This window comes from Branchiostoma floridae, chromosome 19, assembly GCF_000003815.2.
Source record: "Branchiostoma floridae strain S238N-H82 chromosome 19, Bfl_VNyyK, whole genome shotgun sequence".
Classification (NCBI taxonomy): Eukaryota; Metazoa; Chordata; class Leptocardii; order Amphioxiformes; family Branchiostomatidae; genus Branchiostoma; species Branchiostoma floridae.
In genome coordinates this window covers 10977166-10993419 of record NC_049997.1, presented here as the reverse complement: position 1 = coordinate 10993419, position 16254 = coordinate 10977166, and the positions used below count along the sequence as shown (strand labels likewise).

At 40.7% G+C, this 16254-nt stretch overlaps 2 protein-coding genes across 3 annotated transcripts; both read right to left on the bottom strand.

The window, feature by feature from the left end:
- Positions 1-1029: 1029 nt before the first annotated feature.
- LOC118406645 (oocyte zinc finger protein XlCOF6-like) lies at positions 1030-5968 on the bottom strand. Of its 2 annotated transcripts, none has more exons than XM_035806871.1 (5): positions 5105-5968; positions 4223-4483; positions 3748-3828; positions 3203-3645; positions 1030-2767 (listed from the first exon to the last, which is right to left on the bottom strand). In XM_035806871.1, exons 2-5 carry the CDS (start codon positions 4473-4475, stop codon positions 1706-1708), a joined length of 1839 nt encoding a protein of 612 aa, XP_035662764.1. In that variant the 5' UTR covers positions 4476-4483; positions 5105-5968; the 3' UTR covers positions 1030-1705. The 2 variants fall into 2 exon arrangements, with proteins under 2 accessions (XP_035662764.1, XP_035662763.1); XM_035806870.1 differs by having other exon boundaries at positions 5109-5968.
- A 141-nt stretch (positions 5969-6109) lies between these two features.
- Positions 6110-13297, bottom strand: LOC118406468 (zinc finger protein 62-like). The gene is made up of 8 exons (XM_035806521.1): positions 13023-13297; positions 12747-12827; positions 12187-12593; positions 10915-11979; positions 8520-8808; positions 7935-8015; positions 7379-7773; positions 6110-7234 (listed from the first exon to the last, which is right to left on the bottom strand). Exons 1-8 carry the CDS (start codon positions 13186-13188, stop codon positions 6176-6178), a joined length of 3543 nt encoding a protein of 1180 aa, XP_035662414.1. The 5' UTR covers positions 13189-13297; the 3' UTR covers positions 6110-6175.
- Positions 13298-16254: the final 2957 nt, after the last annotated feature.

Below are 16254 nucleotides of genomic sequence, written 5' to 3'. Positions count from 1 at the left end.
ACAGGCCGATATTTCGTCTATGTATGATTGGAGCCTTCGGTGGGGTATGTCATTCCACCCCTCGAAATGCAAGGTGCTCCGTTTGACTCGCTCCAAGAGCCCAATAACCTTTGCATACTATATGTCTGACATTGCACTGTCCACAGTCAGTAGTATGAATGACCTGGGAATTCTTGCCTAGTCTGACCTGTTGTGGAACAGCCATATTGTGAACATTGTAAAGAAAGCCAATTCTATGGTTGGATTTATCATACGCACAGTAGGCTTTGATTCCAGCCTGGAGGTGCGCAAGGCATTGTATGTTTCATTTGTTAGATCAGTACTTGAGTATTGTTGCCCTGTGTGGTCTCCACTGTCACGTAATCACATGTACCTGTTGGAAGGCGTGCAGAGGCGGGCGACTAAGTTCATTCTGCGTGCCAATGACAATGTAAATGCCGGTGATCTTGACTATAGAGATAGATTACTGTGCCTCAACATGTTACCTCTCTCATATAGGAGAGAGATCGCTGATATCATGTTATTTGTTAAATCCCTATCCAACATGAATGATCTTGACCTGTCTAAATATGTATCATTTTCTGCTAGACCAACAAGGAGTAGTCGGTCGTTCATGCTGATGCCATGTAGCTGTAAAACATCTACATTTGCTATGTCATACGTACCACGGTTAGTTACCGAATGGAACAAGCTTGATGTCACAGTTCGCAGCACAGGAGCTGTGTCGTCGCACCAGTCCGACCTATTGTCTTTCAAACAGCTACTTGTGAAATCTACTGTTGAGAGATTCAGAAGCCACTTTGTATCCGATAACCTCTGTACCTGGTCTACTGCATGTAAGTGCGCCTCCTGCCAGGATTTAAGGGCTCGGTAGTCTGAACGATTGTTTATGTCGTTTAGTATTAATCTTAATCTGCTGTATTTATTGTATTTTCATGTCGGGGCGAGGGCCAGTAAAGGTGTCACCACCTGTTCCCCCGCCCCTTCCACTTGTGTGGTGAATTTTAATAAACAAACAAATAAACAAAATGTAAAGTATTTCCATATATACAGACAGCTTTATGCAAAATATTGCCCTGCAACGATACAAATGGAGAAAAATTGTGCAAAATGATAGGACAAGTGTAAAATGTTCGAGAGGAACATCAATGGATGTCAATAATGCTAATCATGACCTAATTTGCAAAATTAATGAGAAACTGCATAGTTACTCACTGGTAACCAGTAGATGATGACATATTCATGTTGAATATCATACATTATGTAAATCTTAACATCAGAATTAATGAGGAAATGTTACAATAACTTCCTAGTGGATATCTAAAGATAATGAATTCAATACAAATTCTGCTAAAAGACTTCTTTGCATCTCATTTCAATTGTGCATCTCATTGAAATATCATCGGTTGTGGAACTCCAGTTCTTCCTACTTTTACTGAATTCTACTATCAATACTGAAACGTTTGTCCACAAACTACTGCTAGAATGTACTTTATATGAATAATTTGAATTCAACTCGATGTCATCAGATCATAGGTGTTCCTTCACTAGACATGTAATGAATGTTACGGCATTCACTTAAGCTTGTCTAAGTATCTGCATATGAATGTGAGAAGAGCAAATTATGGTAAACAAATGGTGCATCTGTATTTTCCCTTCATTACAAAACATTTCAGACAAAACAACTCTCCTGTCAATGCCAAATCTAAGATGTTATTTCACCTTTATGTCTATTTTTTATATGGGATTTCAGATCATCTTTTGTCTTTGTACAATGGTTGCAGTGCGGACATTTGAATGGCCTTTCTGAACTGTGTTTCCTTGCCATGTGCGACCTCAGGTTGTATTGCACAGCTGCTCGGTAATCACACTTGTCACAGGCATATGGCTTTTCACCAGTATGGACTCTCATGTGCTCTTTCAGTGTCTTGAAATCAAATGTTCTGTAGTTGCATTCTTTGCAGACATAGACCCCCTTGCCCTGCTCATAGCTGTGTCGTTCTTTATGCCTCTCCAAAAGGGCTTCAGAACAACATTGACGACCACAGACGTCACATGGCCAGAATTTCTTTCCGTGATTTGTACGCTTGTGTTTGAAGAGTTCGTATGAAGCTACTGACCTGTAATCACACTGGTCACAGGCATGGGGTTTCTCCCCTGTGTGAGTTTTCATGTGATCAATCAAACTGTACTTGTTGTGGCTTTGGAAAGTACACTGATTGCAGGCAAATGGTTTGTCTTTCATGTGGACTTTCTGATGCTCCTGAAGTTTCTGTTGCATTGTTGTCGTGAAGTTGCATCCTTCAAAGTCACACCTGTGCTCCCCAGTGTGGGTTTTCATGTGAGCTTGTAGATGGGAAGCCTTTTTTGCCACATATCCACAGATGCGACACTTGATATGTTCTTTGTGGTGTAATGTCAAGATGTGTATTCGTAGAGCACCGGCCTGAGCTGACCTGTGTCCACACACCTCACACATGTACGGCTTCTCTCCTGTGTGCGTTTTCATGTGGGTCCGTAAGGAATTTTTGTGTGCTGTTTTGAAATCACAAGACTTGCAACTGAAGGGTTTTTCTCCGGTATGGATAACCATGTGCTTACGAAGAATATGTTTTGTTCTTGCGGCATAGTCACAATGAGAACACTTGAATGGTTTCTTGTTGGAGTGTCTGAGGACATGATTTCTGAAGTTGGAGGAATCCAGTGATGTATAATCACACTGAGGACAATGTTTCAGCTGCTTGGCACCATCTTTGCTTGCTCGTTTCTTAAGGGACCAAGAAAAAAATGATGAAAATATTACTAAGGAATATAACAGGTTACCTGGTATATATAAAATATAACAGCCTATAAAAACATTCATCACTATTTCAATAATGTTTTTATTGCCATTCTTGTTTAAAGAGGGAAACAAGGGCGCTGTGGCCCAATGCTCTGACCATGTGCCCCCTTACCCTGGAGAGCAGATCCTCTGGCAAGCATAACATTCTGATTGGCCAGGCATACTGTTGGGTGACATGTGGCCACACTTTTGTTTGAGAACAGGGGAAAAAAATCGAGGATGTTACAAAAATGCTGGTGCATTTAATAGAATATCCCTGTTCATGCAAATTTACTATTTCTTGCATATAAAATGAATAATGTACAAAAAAAGCCACAATGCAGGTAGAAGTTATGTAAGATTTTCTCAACAGCAACTTACTGTGTATTTCACCTGTGGTGTATGTATCATCCCTGGTTCCTCTGTGTCAGAGGATGAACAGGATCCTCCATCAACAAAGTTATCCACTTCTGCCATAGTGGACTGTACCATCTGTGTTAAGGAGGAGGTGGTCCACTGCTGCTCAGGTGCAGGTGCTGAGGCAGGGGTGATCCATTGTTGGATAGGTGTAGGTGCTGAGGTAGAGGTGGTCCTTTGTTGGACAGGTGCAGGTGCTGTGGTAGGGGTGGTCCTTTGTTGGACAGGTGTAGGTGCTGATGTAGGGGTGGTCTTTTGTTGTACAGGTGTAGGTGCTGAGGTAGGGGTGGTCCATTGTTGCACAGGTGCAGGTGATGTAGCAGGGGTGGTCCATTGTTTACCAGAGTGTCTGTTGGGTACATGAGGCTGTTCTGGGTTTGCTGACTCTTGTGCTTGTGACCTTTTTCCTACACAGAGGCACAACAAGGGAGATTTTAGTCACATTGCAAAATTTAGTCAGCTTTATAGAATGTTACCTGTAAAATTAAGTTTGTATCAAAAGGCTTTACCAGATCCTGCAGCTGATAGGAGATGCAGTCTTGAAACATCCACCCGTTCCTGTCCACAAATTTTCGCTGACATAGTTTTTCCTGTGCAAAAGTAAGAAATATAATAGAGAATGATGAGCTTAAATGTATGTAAGTTCATTCATTTTATCTCATTCCTATTTAAAAAAAAATCCAACAATACACAATAAAAAAAGGTATGCAAGAAAACTGTCATTCTTCCAGCATCAGAGTTGCTTGTGGACACTACCAAGGTTTATATGCTGTAAATGCAGAACTTTTCGGGGTGGTTTTATGTTTGCGGTTTTCGCGTTGCCAATTCACTACAAACTCAAAATCACAATCTCTGAACATTTTAAATCTAATTTAAGAGACTACAGTGCATGGTACTACCGCTAACTTAAAACCACCGTGAACAGTCCTTTTTTTCTGCTACCGCCAAATTAAATCCCCACGAACTTAATTGCATTTACAGTACCTTGACTCGACTTTGACACCACGATGTTTGCCTTCTCGTACAGAACTGCCGTCCCGCTGTATTCCTTCTCCATGACAACCCTCAGCACAGCCACCAGCAGCTCCTTGTTGTTGACGTCCCCGGTGCTGATGTTTCTCCTGCCCAGTTCAGACACCACTTCCTCCATGTACAGTCTGGGGAGAACCGCCAAGGTCACGTCCTGGGACAGACCCAGGGGTCGGGGGTCAGGGGTCAAGGTCACGTCCTGGGACATGGCTATTTCTGTGAATAGAAATGCAGTGGCAATGTTACCAATACTTACCTGGCACAAGTAAATCAATACCAGTTTTAAGGGACTTGAAACCTCATGTTATGTCTTTTGATTTACATTTGTGAATTTGCTTTGCTTGTTTTTCCTTTGCATAATTTCATGTGTTGTTCATGTGTTGGTGATCGCATGGAAGTAAGTCAATGACTTGACTATGCATCACCATGTCTTTTCAATGTATGTTGCACTAAAGTAATTTTCTGGAAAGTGTAGCTCTTTCAAAGTCTGTACCACCAGTAACAGATAGAAAAGGAGCCCAAACAAACAGCGTTCTTGATACAAAATGAATCGTGCCTTCAACTGTTCAGGTACTATCTCTGTGTGGCATGTATAAATCTAGGACTAAATTAGCATACTGGTATTATACATTCCCCTATTTACCCATCATCTAATTCAGAACATGACCAAGTTTTATCGCCTCCTTGAAATAGTAAAACTGTAGACTGTAAAAGTAAACGCCGCCCTCCCATTCTTCAAATCGGGCGCGAATTTTGCTACTTTGAAAAGTTATGTAGCAGGAAATTCCAATACTGACGTCTACTATTTGTTACGAAACATTACAAGATCACTCTTACCTACCTGTGGTGGTATTGGAAATTCCGGAAAGCAAGAAACGACATTAAAAGAATGTCCTTTCGTCTGTTTCCACGAACACGATCTGAGAAAATGGCGGCTTTAGAGTTCAAAGGTCAGTAAAGTGATTTGGGCCGTCCCACTATGTTCCAGGGGGTGTACTGAAATTTAGAATATTTCTCCCGATCATATTTGATAGTGAATGATACTTTATGAAATTATTGTCATACCTGTATATATTACGTTGATAAAGTCAATTCCACATAACTGCGTTGGTGTTTGTTGCATTTTATTCTAACATTTTCGAAACCTTTCAAACAATTTGAGAACAATTTCAAACCTTTGACTTTCTAAATATTCTATACCGTATTCTAACATGTTAGAAACAATTCTAACATTAAAAGCATTATTCATATTAGTTTCTGAGCTGATTCAGAACTAATGTGACTGTTGAAATAGTTTAGAATCATTACAATATTACTTAATCCAAAATAGTGACTTGGTGGAACATGAGTGCAATTTTCTTGAGTGTAATCTGTAACATTCGCACTAATGCTCAGTCTCTCTTTCCATAATTGCAATGCCCATTGTTCCCCATAGTGCAAGGGTTGGATGTGCTTACACTTAGTATGTTCTAGTCAGTCTTAGACCACAGACACCAATTTAGTTTGTGTGTTCTCGAAAAAAAAATCATTAAATGGAACAGATCCTGGGGACAAGGTGCATTCAGTTTCATCGACTCATGGCAAAGTTCTCTTCCCAGCTCTCTGGGTTAAAGCTTCTGTCAAAGCTGTAATTGTATCAAGATGTCAATTCACATTTATGTCTCTTTTTGATGTGGCTCTTAAGAACATCTTTTCTCTTTTCTCAAAAGCGTAATATATACATTTTGTAACTTGATCCTCAGATCACAACCTGGGCCTCTTTATTGGACAAATAACTTACAGTTTTCACTTGTCTTACTCCTATATGTTTATAGAATTGAATAAGTGAGAAATGCAAATAAGTGAGAAAAAAGAGCATCTTTATTACAAAACACTTATGACAAAGCAACTCTCCTGTTAAAGTTGTGATTAGGGTGTCAATTCACATTTATGTTTCTTTTTGACGTGGCTCTTAAGACAATCTTTTCTCTTTGTACAGTGGTCGCAATGCGGACATTTGAATGGCTTTTCTGAACTGTGTTTCCGCATGTGTATTCTCAGGTAGTTTTGCATAGATGCTCTATAGTCACACTTGTCACAGGCATATGGTCTTTCTCCAGTATGTACTCTCTTGTGCTCCTTCATTGCCATGAAATCAAATGTCCTGTAGTTGCATTCTTTGCAGACAAGTAGCCCCTGCTCACGACTGTGTCGTTCTTTGTGCTTCTCCAAAAGGGCTTCAGAAAAACATTTGCGCCCACAGATGTCACATGGCCAGAGTTTCTCACCTTCGTGTTTTTTAAGCTTATGTCTGAAGAGACCAGTTGAAGATACTGACCTGTAATTACACTGGTCACAGGCATGGGGTTTCTCCCCTGTGTGAGTTTTCATGTGATCAATCAGGTGGTACTTGTTGTGGCTTTTGTAAGTACACTGATCACAGGCAAACGGTTTCTCTTTCATGTGGACTTTCTGATGATCCTGAAGTTTTACTTGCATTGTTGTTGCAAAGTTACATCCTTCAAAGTCACACTTATATGGTAGCTCTCCAGTGTGGGTTTTCATATGACTTTCTAGATGGGAAGCCATTATTGCTATAAATCCACAGATTTCACACTTGAATGGTTCTTTGGTGTGTACCTTCATGTGCTTTCGTAGAGACGCAGCCTGAGCTGCCCTGTGTCCGCACACCTCACACATGTACGGCTTCTCTCCTGTGTGGGTTTTCATGTGGTACTTAAAGGCTGTTTTGTGTGCTGTTTTGAAATTGCATGACTTGCAACTGAAGGGTTTTTCTCCGGTATGGATACGTGTGTGTTCACGAAGACGAGTCTTTGTTTCTCCTGCATAGTCACAATGAGAACACTTGAATCGTTTCTTGTTGGAGTGTCTGAGGAAATGCTTTCTGAAGTTGGAAGAATCCATTGATGTATAATCACAGTGAGGACATTGTTTCAGTTCCTTGGCACCATCTTTGCTTGCTCGTTCCTGAAGAGACCAACAACAAAATTTAAAAATTACATTGCATTGATGCTTTTCACTAAAAAAAATTACATTGCATTGACGTTTTGTACTTACACTTACTATCAGGTAGAAAAGATATTTTGTCTAATTTCTAGGGCTTTTACTTACTGTAATTTCCACCTGTGGACTCTGGACTATCCCTGGTTCCTCTGTGTCAGAGGATGAAGAGAAAGCAGCACCATCAAAGTTGTCTAATTCTTCCATAGAGGACTGCGCCATTTGTGTTGGGGAGAGGGTGATCCATTGTTGTTCAGGTGCAGGTGCTGTGCTAGGGGTGGTCCATTGTTGAACAGGTGCAGATGCTATTGTTGGAGTGACCCATTGTTGGGCAGGTGGAGACACCGTGGTGGGGATGGTACACTGTTGAACAGGTGCAGGTGCTGTGGTAGGGGAAGTCCATTGTTGTTCTGTCATGGGCGCAGTCAATTTTTGTACATGTTGTATCTTTGGAACAGGAGAATGTGCTGAGTTTGCCGACTCTTGGGATTGTGATGTTGCTTTTCCTACACAAAGTAAAAAGAGGGGAGACTTGAATACATCCCATTTCCTCTGCAAAACAGGCTGCTGTTTACTTTTATATTCTCGCATTACATTTTCTTATCATTAATACATTTTCTTATCTTTAAAGGATTTTGTCCATAAATTGAAGATTGTGTGGACTTACCATATTCTGAACCTGATATGAGAGTGAGTCCTGAAACATCAGATTGTTGCCTTCCACATAGCATTGCTGTCATCTTTTGTCCTGTACAAAGGTTTAAAATATTGAAGAGATATGTGAACTTATATTTAAGTTCGTTCATCTGATATCTATGTACCCCAAATAAAGGAATATGAGCATTAAGTTAAAGTCGTTCCCGCGCCTGATGGCCCATAGGGCTGCGCCCATCTCCGTTTCAGTAGCCTTTGGGCCACACAACGCAATCACTACAGCAGGGGGCTCGTCCACTTGTAGTGGTGTGTGTTCAACTTCCATACTCTCCCGAATGCTGAGTGCTAAGCAGAGAAAGCAGCATGTACCTTTTTAAAGTCTTTGGTATACGAGCATTACAAAATACCAAATAAGATAAAAAGTATGTGAGTAAAGTGTTACGTTTTAATTCTTCCTGTGTTATAGTGAAGTTTTTTTTTGTAGACAATATCAGTGTCTTAGAAAGGAAAGAGCGGCCTAAACTGGAACTGCAGTTCCTACCTGAGCCTGAAGAACTCTACTCTACTCTACTCTACTCTAATATCAAAGATTATCAACCTTGACTCGACATTGAAACCACGATGTTTGCCTTCTTGTACAGAACTGCCGTCCCGCTGTACTCCTTCTCCATGACAACCCTCAGCACAGCCACCAGCAGCTCCTTGTTGTTGACGTCCCTGGTGCTGATGTTTCTCCTGCCCAGTTCAGACACCACTTCCTCCATGTACAGTCTGGGGAGAACCGCCAAGGTCACGTCCTGGGACAGGCCCAGGGGTCGAGGGTCAGGGGTCAAGGTCATGTCCTGGGACAGACCCAGGGGTCGGGGGTCAGGGGTCGATGTCACGTCCTGGGTCGGGGGTCAGGGGCAAAGGTCATGTTCTGGGACAGACCCAGGGGTCGGGGGTCAGGTGCCAAGGTGACATCCTGGGACATTTCTGTAAATAGAAGAAAAAATGCTGGGACAATGTTAATAATTATATATCAGCTATTCTTATATGACAATGACAATGACAATGAAGTTTATTGCATATTCATGCCCCATTGGGGCTAAATGCAGTCAGTTTGGTACATAGTAAGTAATCGGAAAGCTATACATATATATTACAGTTTACATGCTTCTTCTCTCTTCTTAAAACCTACCTGGCACAAGTAACATTGTCTACCAGTATTAACGGACTTCAAACCCCATGTCATATCTTTTGATTTACATTTGTGAATTTACTTTGTTTGTTCTTGTATTTATATTCATGTCTTGTTTATGTGTTGGCATGAAAATAAGTTAATGACTTGAATATGCTGTCATCATGTCTTTTCAAATTATGTACGTTACACTAAATAAAAGCAACAGTCTGGAAAGTGTAGCTCTGTACCACCAGTAACAGATTGAAAAGGAGCCCAAACAAACAGCGTTAAATATTGATACAAATGTACCTTAACTTTTATAAATATAACGTTAGGTTCAAGTATGGGGTGTTTAAGTTGAGAAAGCTAGTTTATTATATATTCCCCTATTTACCTATCTTCTAATTCAGAACATGACCAAGTTTTATCCTCTCCTTGAGACAGCAAACTGTAACGTTAGTATAAGTAAACGATTTTAACGCCCCCCCTCCCACTATAATTTTTTAAAACGCGCGCGCGAATTTTGCAAATTTTAAAGGTTATGTAGCAGGGAATTCCAATACTGGCTTCTACTAGTTGTTACGAAACACGACAAGATCACTCTTACCTACCTGCTATAACATTGGAAATTCCGTAAAGGAAGCAACAACATAAAAATCACGTCTTTTCGTCTGTTTCCACGACCACGATCTGAGAAAATGGCGGCCTTAGAGTTCAAAGGTCAGCAGTGGTTTGGGCCGTCCCACTATGTTTCAGGGGGTGTATTCAATTTTAAAAATTTCTCCCTGTCATGTTTGGAAGTGAATGATACTTTATGAAATCATTGTCATACCTGTATATATTGAGTTGATAACGTCACTTCCACATAACTTGCATTTTATTCTAAAATTTTCGACAGCTTTGTAACGTTACTTCACCTTTATCTGCGGGGTAACTTATATCCGTTGTGTTGCTAAACAGGGTATTCAGGGATATAAAGTCGATGGACGGTAGATTCAAATTGTACTTTTTTTCAAAAAATTGCAGTTTGATACCTCCATCTGTGGACTTGATATCCATAAATACATTGTTCTTAGTAACTGTTTTGAACCTTTGTATAATATGTTAGAAACATTTCTACAGTGAATGCCATATTTATATCAGTTTCTAAGCTAATTCAGAACTATTGTGACTGTTAAAATAGTTACAGCTTAATATAATATTACTTTAAACCCTCAGTGACATGGTAGAATGGCCTCTACATTCGAAGTTTTCAAACACTGGTCAATATTCTTGAGTGTAATCTGTACTACTGTTGTATTTACTCAACCTCCTTTTTTTTTGCCATGATTGTAGTGCCTTTTGTTCTCCATCATGCGGGTGTTACATGTCCTTTTACTTCGTAAGTTCTAGTTAGTCTTAGGCCATGCCAACAGTTTGTTTGTTCTCAGGTTTAAGGACACTATTATAACCTGGAACAACGCAATCAAAACAGATCCCATGGACAAGGTTTCTTCCTTAGTGCATTCAGTTTTATGGTAGTTTACTTTTGTGACGTCCAATCGCTATATTCTAAAAATACAATTTCAGAGAAACAAGAAAATTCATTTGTGTGGCCCATTACCGCCCAGCATAGGGATGGCTAAATCATTTCCCTAAAATTATTAGTAATAGGATTTGAATATAACAAGTATCTGTTACAGTTTTCACTTGCCTTACTTCTATATGCTTAAATAATTGATTAAGTGAGAAATGCAAATAAGTGAGAAAAGTAAATAACAAGAGCATCTTTATTTTTCCTTCATTACAAAACACTTATGACAAAACAACTCTCCTGTCAATGCTGTATCTAAGATGTTATTTCACATTTATGTCTATTTTTGATGTGGCTCTTAAGACTATCTTTTCTCTTTGTACAGTGGTCGCAATGCGGACATTTGAATGGCTTTTCTGAACTGTGTTTCCTCATGTGTAATCTCAGGTACTTTTCCAGAGCTGCCTTGTAGTCACACTTGTCACAGACATATGGTCTCTCGCCAGTATGTATTCTCTTGTGTTCTTTCATTGCCACGAAATCAAATGTTCTGTAGTTACATTCTTTACAGACAAGTAGCCCCTGCTCACGAGTGTGTCGTTCTTTGTGCTTCTCCAAAAGGGCTTCAGAAAAACATTGGCGACCACAGATGTCACATGGCCAGAGCTTCTGTCCTGTGTGCTTGTCAAACTTATGTCTGAAGAGTCCTGATGAAGAAACTGACCTATAGTCACACTGATCACAGGCATGGGGTTTCTCACCTGTGTGAATTTTCATATGATCACTCAGACAGTACTTGTTGTGGCTTTTGTAAGTACACTGGTCACAGGCAAACGGTTTCTCTTTCATGTGGACTTTCTGATGATCCTGAAGCGCCACCTGCTTTGTAGCTGTAAAGCTGCAGCCTTCAAAGTCACACTTATATGGTAACTCCCCCGTGTGAGTTTTCATGTGGCTTTCTAGATGGGAAGCATTTTTTGCCACATATCCACAGATTTCACACTTGAATGGTTCTTTGGAGTGTACCTTCATGTGCGTTCGTAGAGACGCAGCCAGAGCTGACCTGTGTCCGCACACCTCACACATGTACGGCTTCTCTCCTGTGTGGGTTTTCATGTGGGTCTGTAAGGATTTTTTGTGTGCTGTTTTGAAATCGCATGACTTGCAACTGAAGGGTTTTTCTCTGGTGGTATGGATGTGCATGTGCCGATTTAGACTGGGTCTCGTCTTTGTTGCATAGTCACAATGAGAACACTTGAATGGTTTCTTGTTGGAGTGTCTGAGGACATGATGTCTGAAGTTGGAAGAATCCAGTGATGTATACTCACAGTGAGGACATTGTTTCGGCTGCTTGGCACCACCTTGTTTATTCAGTGTTCGTTCCTTATGGGAGCAAGAAAAAAAACTGAAATTGAAATCAAAAACATTACAAAAGGAACAGCATATCAGTCACTAATGGAGATCCAAACCAAACAAAATTAAACTGAGCATTCATGATTTACACGACCACAATAACTTACATTAAAGTTACTATCTCATCTGGTAGAGAACATTGAAAAAAGAAACAGATTTTCTAAGGCTTTAACATACCGTTATTTTCACCTGTGGAGTCTGGACTATCTGCGGATCTTCTGTGTCAGAGGATGAACAGGAAGCAACACCATCAAAGTTGTCTAATTCTTCCATATTGGACTGTACCATTTGTGTTGGGGAGAGAGTGATCCATTGTTGTTGAGGTGCAGGTGCTGTGGTAGGGGTGATCCATTGCTTAACAGGTGCAGGTGCTATTGTTGGCGTGACCCATTGTTGGACAGGTGGAGACACCGTGGCAGGGATGGTACACTGTTGAACAGGTGCAGGTGCTGTGGTAGGGGAAGTCCATTGTTGTTCTGTTGCAGGCACTGTTGTGGGTACAGACATTTTTTGGACAGATTGTCTCTTTGGAACAGGAGAATGTGCTGAGTTTGCTGACTTTTTGGATTGTGACATTGCTTTTCCTATACAAAGGAATAATAGGGGAGACTTGAATACATCTCAATTCCTCTGCAAAACAGGCTACTAGTACTATTATCTATTTTTGTACTCTCACATTACATTTTCTTTTTTATCTAAATGATGTTATTGAAATTATAAAGTTTATGTGGACTTACCATATTCTGAACCTGATATGAGAGTCAGTCCGGAAACATCAGATTGTTGCCGTCCACATAGCATTGCTGTCATCTTTTTTCCTGTACAAAGGTTTCAAATATTGAGCATTCAGATATAAGAGCTTGAACCTAAGTTCATTCCTTTTATATTTTTGCACCTTAAATGTAGAAATATGACCGTTACACAATACAGAATAAAATAAAAGTATGCAAGTAAAATGGTACGTTTTAATTCTTCCTGTGTTACAGGAAAGTTGTTTATAAAAGCTTATATACCTTGACTCGACTTTGAAACCACGATGTTTGCCTTCTCGTACAGAACTGCCGTCCCGCTGTATTCCTTCTCCATGACAACCCTCAGCACAGCCACCAGCAGCTCCTTGTTGTTGACGTCCCCGGTGCTGATGTTTCTCCTGCCCAGTTCAGACACCACTTCCTCCATGTACAGTCTGGGGAGAACTGCCAAGGTCACGTCCTGGGACAGGCCCAGGGGTCGCGGGTCAGGGGTCAAGGTCACATCCTGGGACAGACCCAGAGGTTGGGGCTCAGGGGCCAAGGTCACATCCTGGGACAGACCCAGGGGTCGGGGGTCAGGGGCCAAGGTCACATCCTGGGACAGACCCAGGGGTCGGGGGTCAGGGGCCAATGTCATATCTTGAGAGATACTCAGAGGTTGAGGGTCGGGGGTCAAGGTCATGTCAAAGGACAGATCCAGAGGGTCTGGCACAGACATTGCTGATCCTGGAAGGAAAATATAAAATTATCTAAGGACAGTCCAGCAAGAATCGAAAGGTTTGTGTAAAACATGTTACAGCAATTTTTCCAGGTATTGTTTTTGTTCTTTTTCCAACACCTAGGTTTAACATATTATCTGATCACCTCATTGTTTCTACATAGGAGAATGTCAACACTCTTGAAAGAGATTGTTCTTCTTTCCTTATGCTAACGTTAATTAATGTTACGCTACTCTTAACTCCATCAGCGAATGCCGTGGCTACTCAGTGTATCAATAGCCAGATTTGGCTATTGACACACCAAGATGCCAGCCAGCCAATCAGAGCTGGTCACATGAAATTTCCCGCCATTATTTGCCAGGCTCTCGTCTCAATTTTTTCACACAAAAAAGAAGATTAGACATTGTTCAGAAGATTAGACATTGGAATTTCGGAATGAACGGACCTGCCAAAGCTATGGGCTAACTTCAAGCCGCTAAGGCCTTAATGAATGAGTTGTACATAGCGTAGTGGTTAATAGAGCATTGATCTGAGGATCCATTTTAGCAGCTTTGACCCGTGTTTGAGTCCAAGAAGGTTTTTTTAATTGTACTTTTTCCTTTTTTAAACATCTATTTGATATATGAATATTTTCGTCTTGCGACTAGAACCATCAAACCCCACCTTTGAGACTTTTTGTTCTGCATTTGAGTGCATGTTTTGGTAAAGAAACAGCTTCAAGATTGTGACACATTACCAGGTTTAACATCATGGAACTCAAATATTATGAGTGCATGTGTGCCGCGTGGCGCGTTGGTACACCCGATCCCTCGATCTCGGAAGTTAAGCAACGCGCGGTCCGGACAGTGGATGGGAGACCAACCAAGGACGTCCGGATTGCTGTAGCCTCACGAAGCTTTCCACGAAATCGTCTTCCGGGAGGGACGTAAAACGGGGGTCCCGTGCTCGAGGAGGTGCCTCGAACACGTTAAACAGCCTCATTACCCTACACATTGGGTACCTGCCTGTGGCACTGGCTGCAAATACACCGGATATTATTATTATTACTATTATTATTATTATATATAAACCAAACATTTTGTAGTTTTATATGGGCTTAAAAATATATTTTTGCCTAAGAATTCTGCTAGCAAACTGCCACTGCATGCCCGGCATGGCATGATAGAGCTGGCGGGCCGGGTCAATATCATCGACAACACGGTTAATCTTTGTAGTGTTTTATTCTTGAAAAAATATAAAATGATACATGTACAGTAGCTGGAATATTCAACAACATTTACCAGCGTTGTCGTCGAAATGTGTAACTTGTAAACCCTGCAGCTGGGCTCTGGAGATTGCGCAGCACAAGCATGACTTAAGTGTGACTTACCCAGACCGATCTGCTGGACTCATTAGAATCAAAAGCAACTTAACTCGGACAAATTTTACTTGGCGATATGACGATAAACCACTGCACGATGTTGCAAATACATGTATTATAAATTTTACCGTGTCGCGGCACGCCGTGTTGTTGATGTTATTGACCCGTCCCGGCCCACCAGGGATTTAATATTATGCCGCGCGGGGCTTCCGGCGGTTTGCTGGCTGAATTTTTAGGCATAAATAGAAATTCTAAGCCCATAAACTACAAAATGTTGGATGTACATTGTATATATGTAGGGAACACATTTGCACACATAATACTGTAATTCCTGATTTTTTCAATGTACTGTTATGTTCACGGTTTTCACGGAGACGACTGTAACGTGAACTTATCATTACTGATAAAAAATAATTCACAGACCTTTTGCATGTGCACTTGCTGCGATAGTGAACATTTAGTTCCGAGAACAAGTAAATTTTCTCAGACCGTGAAAGTTTGGTACCGTGAAGACAAAGTGAATTACAGTATTTGGCTTTTGTGACACAGTTTTCTTGTTTTGGGTTTATTTTGTGGACACAATTGGCACACTGAGTGTGTCAGTAGGCTATTGACACACATGCACCCAAGCACAATAGCCTGTAGGCTATTGACACTCTGGGTGTGTCAATAACCTCGCTCAAAGTTGTTTAATATATGCTTAGAAATTATGAATGAATGAATGACAATCTCTACCCTTCTCTTATTTTAATGTCTTGATTTGAACCATTTTCTTCTTCAAACTACATAACCCCGCTACTCATACTCACTGCTTCAAATCCTTATTCCATAAGTTTATTATAGGACGACGATATCAAAACGACGAGGAAAAAAATTATTCGAAAGGCGGGAAATCAAATTTTGCCCCCCTCCCCCACTCGTATCAAATCGTAACCTACACCGTTTGTTTTCTTACCTTTCCATTAAAATGTCCCATCACACCTGCTTGACAGTATTCTGGACTATCTTACCTGTCAGGCGATGTTACCACATCAAAATGTCACGAATCTGTCGATCGAAGAACGTTGTCAACTCGCACTGCTACATGCTGCTTTCCTTTCAAAACTGTCGATGATTCCACTCTTCTATGCAGGAGGAATATTAAACGTTATGCGGTTTTAGTTTTCATTACAATATGGAAAAGATAACGTTGATAATAAACATATCAAAAACTAATTATTCCAGCCTTTTCTTATGTTGTTGTACATCATTTTTACTAATAGAGATAATGTAGAGAATGAGATTTTTCAAACGTTGCTTCTGTCCCTAAAACAAATTGGGATAATCCAGCTGGTTGACCTTTGTCCTCCATGTGAAGGAAGGGGTAGCTGAAAAGGTGGTCCAGTCCGAATAGCAGATAAAACGGTCCAGTCTT

Coding starts and splice junctions, on each gene's coding strand:
- LOC118406645 (XM_035806871.1), bottom strand. CDS start 4,475: ATGTCCCAGGACGTGACCTTGACCCCTGACCCCCGACCCCTGGGTCTG. Junction 3,646..3,747: donor CCTATCAGCTGCAGGATCTG/GTAAAGCCTTTT, acceptor GCCTCTGTGTAG/GAAAAAGGTCACAAGCACAA. Junction 2,768..3,202: donor CACCACAGGTGAAATACACA/GTAAGTTGCTGT, acceptor TGGTCCCTTAAG/AAACGAGCAAGCAAAGATGG.
- LOC118406468 (XM_035806521.1), bottom strand. CDS start 13,188: ATGGAGGAAGTGGTGTCTGAACTGGGCAGGAGAAACATCAGCACCGGG. Junction 8,809..10,914: donor ATAAATGTGAAATAACATCT/TAGATACAGCAT, acceptor CCCCCGACCCAG/GACGTGACATCGACCCCTGA. Junction 7,235..7,378: donor GTCCACAGGTGGAAATTACA/GTAAGTAAAAGC, acceptor TGGTCTCTTCAG/GAACGAGCAAGCAAAGATGG.